This window comes from Quercus lobata, chromosome 9 (assembly GCF_001633185.2).
Source record: "Quercus lobata isolate SW786 chromosome 9, ValleyOak3.0 Primary Assembly, whole genome shotgun sequence".
NCBI lineage: Eukaryota > Viridiplantae > Streptophyta > Magnoliopsida > Fagales > Fagaceae > Quercus > Quercus lobata.
The window spans coordinates 4,021,980-4,035,881 of NC_044912.1; the positions used below are offsets into that span (position 1 = coordinate 4,021,980).

Genomic DNA, 13,902 nt, shown 5'->3' on the forward strand with positions numbered 1-13,902 from the left:
CTGGATTCGCGCGCAAAAGAGGCCCGAACAATGTGATTTGTAGAGCGTGGGTGTTAAGAACTAGGTCAACTTTTAGGAAATGGCTCTAAGGTCTCTTCTTCACTTTGTGTTCTTCCCTTTTTTCTTTCTCCGTTCTCCTTTTTGTTCTCCTTGTATGTTCCTCTTTTCTTTTTTTTCTCGATCCCTTCTTCAGGTTCTTCTTTCAGCTTATATACCACCTCCTTCATTCCATCCACACCATACACGTGTAGGTGGGATTCCAGGAATTTCTCTCTGTTCCATCTAGCGCCTCCTAGAACATCCTCTGGGCAGCTGTAAGGCTGCCCCATTATTGTTCAGGCATCACCTCCACATTAATGCGGCCAGAGAGTTGGTTGGGAAGTCATTAATGCGGAGGTAGCTGTAGTTGCAGATATTTGTTTGCCTTATCTCTTTCATTCCCGACCGGCTGCTCTGCTTCTGAGAGTAACTTGGTTCCGAGATGTGGTTACAACAAGACAGAATCCTAATCCTCCTCGGACGCGTACTGCCGAGGACCATGGCGTCCTCGGACGGATATACACCCCCAGATGGGCCGCAGGCCCTACAAGCCAGAACTGAATGGGCCTACTAATTGAGCGGCCCCCACAAAAGATATAAACAAACTTTATAAATAAAATGTAAAAAAATAAAGACCAACCTATTATTTGAAAAAACAAATTTTGAGAAGAAGAAACTTTTGATTAATAATGAAATATTGGCCAAATCAACCTGATAAATACATATAATATACACTTATTATTAGATAATAATTTTTTGTTTACATAATTGTTTTTAAGAGAATCATACTACCAATTGTGGGGTCAGAGAATCTGCGACCCTGGCCCACTTTATATTAAGACCCAAAGTCTAAACCGAGGAGAACAATTGTCGAGGACGCATAATGAAAGTCCAAAAAAGGGGGCTAAAGATCTGGCCGGGACGATCTTATGCTCAGCACCCCACAGAACGCCTGAAGGAAAGGGCGAGCTCAATGCAGGGGTAAGGCAAGTGAAAAAGCTGCCAATACTGTAATGAAGAACTCTGCGTCTGATAGGTCTATACTCTTCACCATGCTATTCAGCTTTTACGTCTACTCCCAACCACTCTAGATATGGGCTGATAGGACAAGTCTCCATCCCAGAAAGTGAAATTTACACGTAAACATTGAAAGAAAAGTAATTACTAGGATAAAAGGGAAGAAGAACCAAGGGGGAAGGGGATCCCCAGACGGGGAAGTCCTAAAAGAGGGAGAATGAGAAGAACACTAAGCTCCTCGGACAGAGTCCGAGGACAAAATCTCCACGGGACGCACTGAAGTAAGGTTTTGTCAGTCACGCCAGGTCCACCCTCATATAAACTTCCATAAAAACCGTAACTAAACCGCTGTCCGATGATCAAGGTCAAGCCTTTCAAGTCCACACTCTACAAATTATATTGTTTGGACCCTTTACGTATTAGGCCAATGTCATTCGTGAGTCGTGATTAATCGTGTCCCTACACCAATCATCTAATTAAGCATGAAAAAAAAATTGAATTTGTCGCTTATATCGCAAAACATAATGCGTCCAGTTACAATTGAATGAATGGTCATAATATGATATAATTTTATATGTTCCCCATCAAAAAAAAAAAAAAAAAGGTCGCTCACATTTAATGAAATGGTGGCCCAATTATTGTACACATATGGACAAATTAGATGGTGTACTACTGGGCTGTTTACATTTTTTTTTTTTGGTTTAGAAAAAAAAAAAAAGAAAGAATTCAGGGGAAAATATTCTCACATACTCCTTAAAAAAGTACATTATGCATACTATGGATACAGTGTTCATAATTTACATGTGTTCTTCATATTTTTTAAATATGTTCATACTTAACCCATGAAATATATGACACGTACAAATAATGTACCTTAACGAACGTACAATGCCCTATTTTATATATATGTTATTGCACAAGATATTTTTACAATTTTTTTTAATTGTTGGTATGACGATTTGTTATTGGTGTATAATGAAAGTTGTGACATTGTTTAACACCTTTTAACAAGTTTTAAAAAAAGGATGTGAAAATATTTATGTTCTTAACATTACTTATCTTTAAAAAAAAAAATTACTTATTTTAATAATTTTTAGCTATAATAATAATAACTTAGCCAAAACAACAAAAGCTTTAATTAGCAGCATTGTTTTAACTTAAGCATTTGAATTTTTTTCTTCCTTTGAATTTATGAATTAGATACTGTAGAGTCAAGTTTTTCAAGCCAGGCCCAAAATGAATAGGACCTTAGGCCTTGAGCCCGGTACAATGAATTTGTAGATAATGGGCTAAAGAGCTAGGCATTAGCATATGAACAACAGTTATCATGGTGCTCTTTACGATCAAATTGAGGTGGACCGGATTCATCAGAAAGGACTAGTCCTCGCCATGGTCTAGGGAGCCTTTTTTGATGCCTCTTGTGTGCTGGGGGGTCTCCGCCCCCTCTCTGTCTCTCTTTACTCCCTTTTTATAGTAGTCTCCTTCCTTCTGAATGGGGCCCCTAGAGTAGGTACTTGTCCTATCAGCCCCTCCCCCCAGTAGTTGTAAGGATAGAGAAGTATGGCTATGTCAGGCGCATGGCACTGAATGCGATAATGACAGCTTTTCTTTTAAACACTTTCGTTGTCCTTTCGTGCTTTAGTACTCTTCCCGCTCTGTGGGATGATAGAGAGTGTCACTGCTGATGGCAGGTTATGTCTCCCGTCCTCGGCTACAATGTGTCGAGGAGGGCTCTCCCCGTGGCTGAGGAAGAGTTTTTTCCCTTGGTCTTTTACCCCCCCACCCCCCACAATAGCCCTTCAAAATCCTGCTGTCCGGATCCTCGGACGGAGAGGAGGGTTTTGGTTATATTGGGCCTCTGTCTCAGCTTGCCACGACAGGCCCTCCACTAAAGGCCAAAGCCTTTTCGTTTGCCCAAGACGCGTTCCCGAATGCGGGACATTCTTTTAATCTATCCAAGTCGCGTTCCTATCGTTTCGGTATATGAGGCGTGCTTTAATGAGGGTCCCTTCACGAGGTGACATAAATTTACCGGTTGAAGATCACTTTGGAAATTGAGCAAGATTTATTTCGCTTCTAATTTCTTTTTAGAGATTTGGGTGAATTGATTACCACTAGGTTTGCCTCCTATATAAGAAGCACGGTGGGGGGGTCATTCCCTTTATTTGCAGACCCTTTGAGCTTTTCAAATTCCTAACCCTCCAATTGTTCCCAAAGTCCCCGTTACCAGTATGACTGAGCCTTAGGAGGTGAAATGGTCAAGGCTAGGGTAAGGGTGAAGGAGCCACACCCTCTTCAGAAGCCTTGGGTATCTTCGAGATTCAGAATGGCCCGGTCAGGGCAGGGGAGATAAAGGTTCAAGACATTTCTTCTCCTTGATAAGGCAAGAAAAGAGACTCTTCTTCCTTCAGCCAAAATCCAAAGCAGGTGGAGGTCGCATCAGATTTTTGGTGCGATAGCATTAGGACTTCCATCCGGTGCTGTCCGTGCTTGCTCGATTGCTGCTAGCACGATACTTGCTCAATTGCTGCTAGCACGATACTTACTCGATTGCTGCTAAAGCAGGTATGGGGATTTGGCATCCCCGCTTCTTCCTCTCTTCCATCACTGGTGCCATCCAGGCTTGCCTAATCATTGCTAGAGCAAGGTTACGGACCAGGCGCCTCTACCTCTTCTTCTCTTCCATCACTGACGCCATCCAAACTTGCTTAGTCGCTGCTAGAGCAAAATTGTGGACCAGGCGCCTCTGCTTCTTCTTCTCTTCTATCACTGGTGCCATCCAGGCTTGCTTAGTCGCTGCTAGAGCAAAATTGAAGGATCTATAGTTCCCGTGTAACCCCCCCATTTTTTTTTTATAGTTAGCTTACGATATAGGCTTATCTAAGCCCTTTTATGTACGTTTTACTATCTCTTTATCTAATAAAAGATGATTTTATCGCAATTTATGTATCCTTTCTTTTCTGTAACAATTATTTTGTGAATGAATGTGCTAGTATCTTTTATTTCGAACCGTACTTAGAATCGATGCTCTTGTCGGTAAGGAGCTGTCACTTTGAACTTATCAAAACCCACGAGCACAACAATGTCGACTTTAAATCGGTTAACTATATAAGACTAGCTGGGATAATAGCCGCATGTTTTGTATTGTGAATGGGGTGACTGCCCGAGGATGCGTAATCTAAAATAGACCGTCCAAGGGGGATCATTGGGTAGTAGGGTCCTTTTCCGATGATATTTGTAGCTTTAACTTGTTTAAGGTGTCTGGTTCGAGGATCGGGGCATGAGTGTACCTGGTTTAAACACTCAGAAAGGCACCATTGGTTGTTAGTTCCCATAAGGCGAGGGGGCCGAGGACCATACAAGACCTCCGTTCTGCCCAGGACTTAGGCCTTTCTTGAAGTTGCTAGTTTCCCATAGGTTTGAGTCCGAGGACCATGCAAGACCTTAGTTCTGTCTAGCACTTGGGCCTTTGGAGTGTCTAGTTTCCCCATAGGTTTGAGTCCGAGGACCATACAAGACCTTGGTTCTGTCTAGCGCTTAGGCTTTTGGGAGTGTCTAGTTTCCCAATAGGTTTGAATCCGAGGACCATGCAAAACCTTGGTTCTATCTACCACTTAGGCTCTTGGAGTGTCTAGTTTCCCCATAAGTTCGAGTCCGAAGACCATGCAAGACCTTGGTTCTGTCTAGCACTTAGGCTCTTGGAATGTCTAGTTTCCTCATAAGTTTGAGTCCGAAGACTATGCGAGACCTTGGTTCTGTCTAGAACTTAGGCTCTTGGAGTGCCTAGTTTCCCCATAGGTTTGAGTCTGAGGACCATGCAAGACCTTGGTTCTGTCTAGCACTTGAGCCTTTAGAGTGTCTAGTTTCCCCATAGGTTTGAGTCCGAGGACCATGCAAAACCTTGGTTCTGTCTAGCACTTAGACTCTTGGAGTGTCTAGTTTCCCCATGGGTTTGAGTCCGAGGACCATGCAAAACCTTGGTTCTGTCTAGCACTTAGGCTCTTGAAGTGTCTAGTTTCCCTATAGGTTTGAGTCTGAGGATCATGCAAAACCTTGGTTCTGTCTAGCACTTGGGCCTTTAGAGTGTCTAGTTTCCCCATAGGTTTGAGTCCGAGGACCATGCAAGACCTTGGTTCTGTTTAGCACTTCAAGAGATTCCCGTTTAGCCCTCGGCTCCCCTATCCGTAGGGGATTCAGTGGGCCGGAATAGTAGGGGTCTCAAGAGTTAGCCCCTTGACAAGTGCGTGGAGGTGCATATCTGACGTCCGAAGCCCCTTGAACTGTGCTGTCTAGTGATCCTCCCCTCGTAATGAATCATTTTGAGGCGTGACCCAAAACGGGGGTTGAGCTATGATGACGGTAGTGTGTTCCTCGAAATGATGGGGGGCTTCCGTGCAGCTCGCACCATTGCCAAAACTGTCCTCCCGAAGGATTCTTGTAGCTTGACCGTGACTAACCGTCATATTTACCGATGTACAAGCTCTTCCCACAGACAGCGCTAATTGTAGGGTCCAGTTTTTCAAGCCAGGCCCAAAATGAATGGGACCTTAGGCTTTGAGCCCTATACAATGAATTTGTAGAGAATGGGTCAAAGATCTAGGCATTAGCGTATGAACAACGGTCATCATGGTGCTCTTTATGATCAAAAAAGGCTCCCCAGACCATGGCGAGGACCAATCCTCTCTGATGAATCCGGTCTGCCTCAATCTGATCATAAAGAGTACCATAATAACCGTTGTTCATACGCTAATGCCTAGCTATTTGGCCTATTCTCTACAAATTCGTTGTACCAAGCTCAAGACCTAAGGTCCCATTCATTTTGAGCCTGGCTTGAAAAACTTGACCCTACAGGTACCATGTATTTTTTTTTTTTTTTTTTTTTGTAAATAAGTTGAAAGTTATAATGGAGTAAGACAATTTGAAACTTAGATGTTTTTAAAAACATCAGGAGGTACCAACCAATTAAATTACAATTTTTTTTTTTTGAGATGGTTAGAAATATAAATATATCATGTAGTTCAACAGTCGTGTAATATAATTCATTTTAATAATCCAAGAAGGAAAATATATACAAATTTTGCGAGGGAAAAATAAATTGTTTCTAAAATTATTTTGAAACTTGTTGAGGTGGCCATTACAATGATTTTGTTCGCTTCAACAAAGGCAGATCATAACAAATATTTAAATTCATTACATAAATGATATTTGAATTCGGCAACGTCGCCATTAAAACATCAAAATGCAAATTTTAAAAACAATTGGCTAAGAGTCCGTTTATTTCGACATTATAACATTTTCTGAAAAATTAATAAATTATTTTTCAAAAAGTATTTTCTAGATAATTATTTTATTTTTTCATGTTTGATAGCAATCTTAAAAATGGATTGGATAACTATCTTTTGACTTCCACTATTTAGTTTGACAGGAAATAAAGTTATTTTCTAAAAAAATTTTATGAAAAAAAATTATGTTTCATGCTAAGTTCAACTAGTTACTGACCCGTGCTATACACAAGAACTTACTTATTCTTATTTGTGAGGTAGACTAAAATAATTTTATGAAAAATTTAAGAAACTACATCATTGCATGATTTGTTATTGTATGATTTCAGTTTGTGTTACAATTTGATGAAGATGCCGTTGCTTGAACATGCAATGGCTTACAAAAAATTTGTCAGACAAATTCAAATACTGCAAAAAAAATTACTCAAAAATTCAGATATTAAAATTTCTGAAAGACCAAAAAATATTAAAGAATCAGATGACTGATTGCTTAGAAATTATTGAAATAAAACAAAATATATATAACTAAACGATAGAGAAATATAAGAAAAAGATGAGTTATATTCAAAAGAATAATTTCAATTATTGCAAGCTTTTTTATGTTGTAAAAAACGATTAAAGAGAGTTTGGTGGTTCATGTATGAAAATTACTTTAAAAAAATACATTAAAAACCATAATATATATATATATATATATATATATTTAATAAAATAGAGGAGAAGAAAATAACATAAGAAGAACTCATACCTCTATTTGGCTTAAAAAAAAAAAATATTGGGGTTTGCTTTGCTTTTATAATATTCATAATTAACCTTGCAAATTTGGATATAAATTATCAATGTTTGTGTTTAAGTTTAAGTTGGACTTGTTAAAGAGATAAAGTTTCATTCCTTGCTAAGTTTGGATTAAATAAAAATAATTTCGTTTAAAAAAAAAAATGATGAGTTTGAGTTTGAGTTTAAGTTGAACTTGTTAGAGAGATAGAGTTTCACTTCTTATTATGTTTGGACTAAATAAAAATAATTTTATTTAAATATTATACTGACGTGGAAAATTGTAAGAGTTTCAGAGGTTTTGATTTTATATTTAATATAGAATAGATAAGGGAAATTAAATGATGATTTTCACCTTTTTTTTTTATATTACCAAAAACAGAAAAACACGAAAAATCAACAAAGAAAGTCAAGATGATATAATCCTGGTTAGAAAAGATGGTTATTTATGGGAAGTGAGGAAAGATGTTATTTAATTTTCTAGTTACAAATTAGATGTACAGTGATCCTATATATATAAAAGGTAATAAAACTGTGGGTTCTAACTAACTCAATTGATAAAGTCTATTACAGTTAAATAAAAGATCTGAGGTTCAATCTCTGTCTACATCAAAAACTGAGTGGTGTCTTGATATCATCAGGAGTAGACCCCATAGGTTGAACTTCTCTGTTAAAAAAAAAATTAAAAAAATAAAAAAGGTCATAAACCCAATAAAAGATTTTGGATAGGAATAGGATACTGCTGGTGAATATATATAACACTAATTAGTGTTATATTCCGAATAAAACTATATAAATAACCAATCCGTGTTTATATATACCTTAATATTCATCTTCCTCTTTTATATTTATTTAATGGAGTGAGACGTTTAAGATTCTTATAAAAGACCCTTTACATTCACGAGCTAGGATTGCTCGTGATTTCTTTCTCCTAGCTTTTGGCTGTGAGTATAGACTCTACGAAAGAAGAAGAAGCTTTTGGCTGTGAATATAGACTCTCTGAAAGAAGAAGAAGAGGCTGTGAATATCGTATAGACTCTCTGAAAGAAGAGGAAGTAGAAGAGGTACATTCTACGAGTCAATTTTATTTATTTTTTATGCCGTAGTACATAATGATATTATACATATGGATCGATAAATCAATTTATCAAGAAAAGAAATTAGAAAGAAAAGAGAAATAATTTTTTTTAACTATTAGTTTAGTTATTGCTGAGTATCCACGACTAGTTCAAGTTCTTCATCAAGAGCCACCTGTTAATTTATAGAGTAAGCCCATGTCTTTAGGATATCTTGGATGTTGAGTTCTTCTACAAAGTCTCCTAATTTTTTCACAAGTTGAGTTGCTAAATCATTAGAAGCCAAAATAAAATTATATTTGGGCTTATCACAACTCAAAATAAGAATATTATGGAAATATTGTGAGATTTTGTCGAGTTTTTAAACTTTCTGATATTGAAACCTACACGTGACAAATATTTTTTTTCTCACCTTACTCTAAATCTTTGCTCCGACTGAGCTTTTTTCGGTACACTTTTGCAGGAAGGATAAGCTTATCTGATTTGTCTTTTTATTGTGGTTGAGATTCCATGACTGATTCAAGACCCACAACATTAGGATCTATTAATTAGATACCCCTAAGATCTAATTAACTCAAACTTTTCGTTTTTAAACCCACTGCAGATCATAGTTTCAGAAACACTCAACTTATTACTCTCTCACCAAAGAGTAAGTGCAAAAGGAGAATGTGCAACCACGAGACTTCAATGGTATGTCTTAATATCCATGCACTAAAAGCACATACACAAACTACGTACTATGAATATTTGGTTTTGTTGCTACAAAATTAGTTGTAGCGTAAGGTTACAATTTTGCTCAATATCATTTTATTGAAGGTGAATTTTAATAAATCCACCATTGAATTACATCTTCTTCATATATCCTCCATGCTTGCAAAATTTCTAGAAAATTAAAGATTAATAGCTATATCATCAATAAATTGTTTAAATTGCAAATTTTTGTAGTTTAAAATTATACATAAAATATAAACTTATAGATCATATAGTAAATAATATCTGATTGACACAAAATTTGACATATGTGTTAAAAGTGTAAAAAACATGCAATTCAATGGTTAGATTTTCAAAATATATAGTAATGTTTATTTTATTGAGTAAGATTGTAGTCTTGCGCTACAACCAATTTTATAACTAAACTTGTCCCTTACTTAAAGCATATATTGTTATGTTCATGTAATGCTATACAATCTAATTTCAGGAAAACAATGGGAATGCAAGTGATCAAATGGCTCCTCAGTCTAGGGAAACTGAGCAGCAAGTGGTAGACCTTAATAGTTGGCTGCCTGTAACTGCATCTAGAAAAGCAAAGTGGTGGTACTCAGCTTTCCACAATGTTACGGCTATGGTGGGTGCTGGGGTTCTTGGCTTACCCTTTGCACTATCCCAACTTGGCTGGTACGTACTTACTAGCATTTACAAAACTAAATCTAATTGAATATTGTGTTATTTTTATATATGTGATTGATCTTGATTAGTCCGATCTCAAAATTTTAAGAGTAAGACTTGGTTGTTATTGTCGTCATTGTTGTATTGTGTTACATTTACTTGAACTTATATGTTCTTTGGTTAATTAATTTGTAGGATCCCTGGAATTGTAGCGATTCTTGGTTCATGGTTGATCACTTTTTATACGTTGTGGCAACTGGTTGAACTGCATGAAGCAGTGCCTGGAAAGAGGTTTGATAGGTACCCTGAATTGGGAGAGCATGCTTTTGGTCCTAAATTAGGGTACTGGATTGTTATGCCTCAGCAAACGTGTGTTCAAGTGGCTTCAACCATAGTGTATTCGGTCACGGGTGGGAAGTCATTGAAGAAGTTCTTTGATCTGCTGATTCCAAGCGTGGCTGATGTTAGACTAACATATTTCATCCTCTTCTTTTCGTTCCTGCAAGTCTTCATCTCCCAAACCCCTAATTTTAATTCCTTGAAAGGAATTTCGCTACTTGCTGCAGTGATGTCATTCTGGTACTTTTTGTCCTCCTCTTTCATATAAGATAACTCATTTATTCGACATATGTATTAATCATCTCACAATGTGTAGATTTCATACAGTAGTGGAAGCCACACAATGTGAGAGAGATGATGTATATATTAGATATGTAAAATAGTAATTTTCTTTTTATATGTTAAATCAATATGTATGCTACATTTTTTTTTTTTTTTTGGTATATGATCTAGTGGATGATGAACCTCATTGGTGGGTTCCTCTTGGTAAAAACCTAACGTGAATGAAAAGCTTTTACACAAATCTACTCATATGCACAATACAAAGATGAATATCTACTTGCCAATGGCCACACAAGTATAGCCATGTGAAAAGAATATGATCATGTGGAAAGAGTCTATTTTAAGATTAGGATTTCATTTTATATTTTATATTTTGTATCTAATAATATACATAGTTTTATATTATTTAACATTTTGAATAATACGACATTAGATACACATCAGATTTATAATATTTAATATAAATTATAGAATAGATCTATTTGAAATAGCTTTTTGACAAGGCATGTGCACATGTACAATATAGTTTATAGCTTAATACTTAATTGAATGATTAATTTTATTTTTGTATTTAACTTACTAAACAAAATGTAAATCAGATTGTGTTTACTTACACAAAACAAAAGTTTTAAAAGTGATCATTGTGTAAATTGTTGCAGTTATTCAATGGTGGCTTTTATAGCATCAACCATTAGGGGTAGTCATCACCATCCAGCAACATATGGAGTTCGATCTCACACAACTGCTGGCCAAATCTTTGATGTTCTAAATGGTATTGGAACCATAGCATTTGCATATGCTGGTCACAGTGTGGTTTTAGAGATTCAGGCTACAATCCCTTCAACTCAAAAGAACACATCCAAGAAGCCCATGTGGAAAGGTTGCGTGGTGGCTTATATCATTGTAGCCCTTTGTTATTTAGCAGTCTCTGTCTCTGGGTTCTGGGCTTTTGGCAACGTTGTTGAAGATGATATTCTCATTTCACTTGAACAACCCCGTTGGCTTATTGCCATTGCAAACTTTATGGTGTTTTTACATGTCATAGGAAGCTATCAGGTATGTCTTATAAATTGATGTGTTACTGATTAATAATTATAAAACATTTATATTTATTATGATGTTAAAGTAGTACTATAAAATTGGTATTGGTTTTAGTATTTTTCCAAAATAATAAAACTCAACAATTTTTTTTTTTTTTTTTACAATTGATATATATATATAACATGTTTATCTAAAAGTGAAATTGTTTCAATCAAAACATATCATCTTAACCAAAAACAAAAGGGTTATCATAAATTTTGTATCTACCCAAATACTATTACTTTTCCCATTATAGAAAGAAAAGGAAAGCTAAAAAAAGGTGGCTAAGAATGATTTAGGGGCCGTTTGGTAACGTTGTTCTTGTAACATTGTTTGTATTTTTTGGAAATATGTGTGGGTGAAAAAATGTGTGAAAATGCATGTAATGTTATTTAAAAACTGAAAACATAAGTTTAATCACATGTACCAAAACGGCCCTTTAAAATGATAAACAAAGATGTAGTAAATATTGTTGTTTCGCTTACCTTTTTCAGGTTTTTGCTATGCCTGTATTCGACATGCTTGAGTCATGTTTGGTGCAAAAGTTACATTTCACTCCTGGACGAGCCCTACGCCTCGCTGGTCGTAGCACATACGTAGGTAAGTATGGTTAATTAATGTTGTTCTTTATGATTTTGCATTTTGGTACCAAAAAAATAAATGAATAAAAACTTTGTAGAGATTTTCTTTCTTTATATATCACTATTGATGACTGATTCATATTGTGAATTTTATAACAGCCATAACAGGCTTCATTGCATTGTGTATTCCATTCTTTGGAGGATTGTTGGGGTTCTTTGGAGGACTAGTGTTTGCCTCAACCTCATACTTTGTAAGTTTATAATACACTATATATCCTTTTTCAACTTTGAAAAAAGGAAAAAAAAAAAAATTGAAACCAAAATTATATACTGATAGTAACTTTTGTAACTTCTCAATGCAGACCCCTTGTATCATTTGGCTTGTCTTAAAAAAACCAAATAGATGGAGCTTTCATTGGATTGCATCTTGGGTAAGCTTAATTCCATTTAAAACTTTAATCTATTCATACTTTATTATTCCATTATTCAAAACTAGTAATGGATATTTCTTTGTTTGTAACTAATTTAACATATTTGTGTTTAATTTCAGATTTCGATCATCATCGGAGTTTTGATAGCAGTCCTTGCACCCATAGGAGGAATACGGCAAATTATCATCTCTGCCAAAACCTACAAGTTTTTTTCATAAATCATTAGATAAATGTAGAACTTAACTTTTGTGTCACTAGATTTAATTATTATCCTTTCATCCAAAACCTACAATATCATTTTATTATAATTGTTTTGACATGTAGAACTTATTAACTTCTTGTATTTGTTAAGGTGGATTTCAGAATTTATCCACTCAAATTTTTGCTAAGGTGGATTTCAGAATGTATCCGCTCACATTTCAGAATTTTAATCAAGGATATTATGATAGTCTCTCTCTTGTAGTATTTTATTTCACTTGAAATTTCTGTGAAGATTTGCTCGAGTAATTGTTTTTTTCCCAACCTTTTATGTGTGATTTGTGTGTTCTTGTGCTTTATCTAAGAATGTTAGTCATGCACAAACCTATGGACATGAAGGAGGCATATGCCATGAACTGAGTAAGTTCCTTGAAACAGCAACAAGCTATATACTACCTTGTTGTGGTGCATGCATAGTCGTGTTGGTTGAATGGCAATGTAGTGGTTTTGTAAAGGTGATGGACTCTTTGTAATGGCTTGGTAGATTAGACGCCATGTGTATGCTGTGGTGTGGTCAACATGTGCAATAAGTAAGGCACAATAGTCTTACCGTGGGCTTGGCCAGTGGCTTATTGTTGGGTTTTAGCTTGTGTGGCTGGGTTGCATGTAGGTAGCGATGTGTTGTGTAAGCTGTGTGGGTTGTGTTGATTAGATTTGGACTTTGGAGATGGGATTGACATGAGCCAAGCCCTCCAAGGTTGAGTTTTTAGGCATTTACTCAGGTTGTCAAGTGTATTTGCAAGATTTGTGATGGGCTGGAACATGCGCACAAGTAGTGCTATGTTAAAACATGAAAAAGTGCCAAGACAAACAGGCACTTCCAAGATTGTGGTAATAAGTCTAGGTGTAGTTACTTAGCAAGCAACCACTGCACCAACTATTTCGTGTATGTTTACTTTAATCTATTAGATGTGTCAACGTGTAAAAGAGAAAAAACTTAAAAGAGTATACTATGTTGGGAACCATTGTAAAACTCCGTTTGTAACCGTTGGTGCTGATCTAAGGCAGGTTTTGCACGAGAACTGGGAGTGTCCTTTGTACTTTGTAGTAAAAGTAATAGAGATTGTGTGTTATTCATTAATCTAATTGTGCATGCTTTTGAATTGTATTGTTGATTCATACAAACGGTTGATTGTTATCTATGTCTGAGAAATCTGCACTGTGACACATACTGCAATTGCGAATACAGTGGCTTGATAGCCTTGATTATAAAACGAAAACAGCAAGTGTACTTGTCAAACATATTGGTGTTCCAAAATTTGAAAGTAAAAGTGATGCCAAAGGCATAATTTGTATGCAAGGAAAAGAAGAAAACAAGAAACAATTAGAGATGGCATTTCATGTTGTACTTCAGAAA

At 36.1% G+C, this 13,902-nt stretch overlaps 1 protein-coding gene across 1 annotated transcript; it reads left to right on the plus strand.

Annotated features, from left to right (window-relative positions):
• Positions 1-8,060: 8,060 nt before the first annotated feature.
• Positions 8,061-12,694, plus strand: LOC115960917 (lysine histidine transporter-like 5). Its single transcript, XM_031079919.1, has 9 exons — positions 8,061-8,176; positions 8,793-8,878; positions 9,387-9,583; positions 9,770-10,153; positions 10,855-11,251; positions 11,770-11,875; positions 12,016-12,107; positions 12,219-12,287; positions 12,407-12,694. The coding sequence occupies exons 2-9, from the start codon at positions 8,855-8,857 to the stop codon at positions 12,503-12,505; spliced, it is 1,368 nt and encodes a 455-aa protein (XP_030935779.1). The 5' UTR covers positions 8,061-8,176; positions 8,793-8,854; the 3' UTR covers positions 12,506-12,694.
• Positions 12,695-13,902: the final 1,208 nt, after the last annotated feature.

What these genes read in the sequence shown, in the direction of transcription:
- LOC115960917 (XM_031079919.1), top strand. Translation starts at nt 8,855, where the DNA reads ATGTGCAACCACGAGACTTCAATG. An exon ending in ATGTCATAGGAAGCTATCAG is followed by an intron (nt 11,252 to 11,769) that starts GTATGTCTTATA and finishes TACCTTTTTCAG; the next exon opens with GTTTTTGCTATGCCTGTATT. An exon ending in TTGCCTCAACCTCATACTTT is followed by an intron (nt 12,108 to 12,218) that starts GTAAGTTTATAA and finishes TTCTCAATGCAG; the next exon opens with ACCCCTTGTATCATTTGGCT.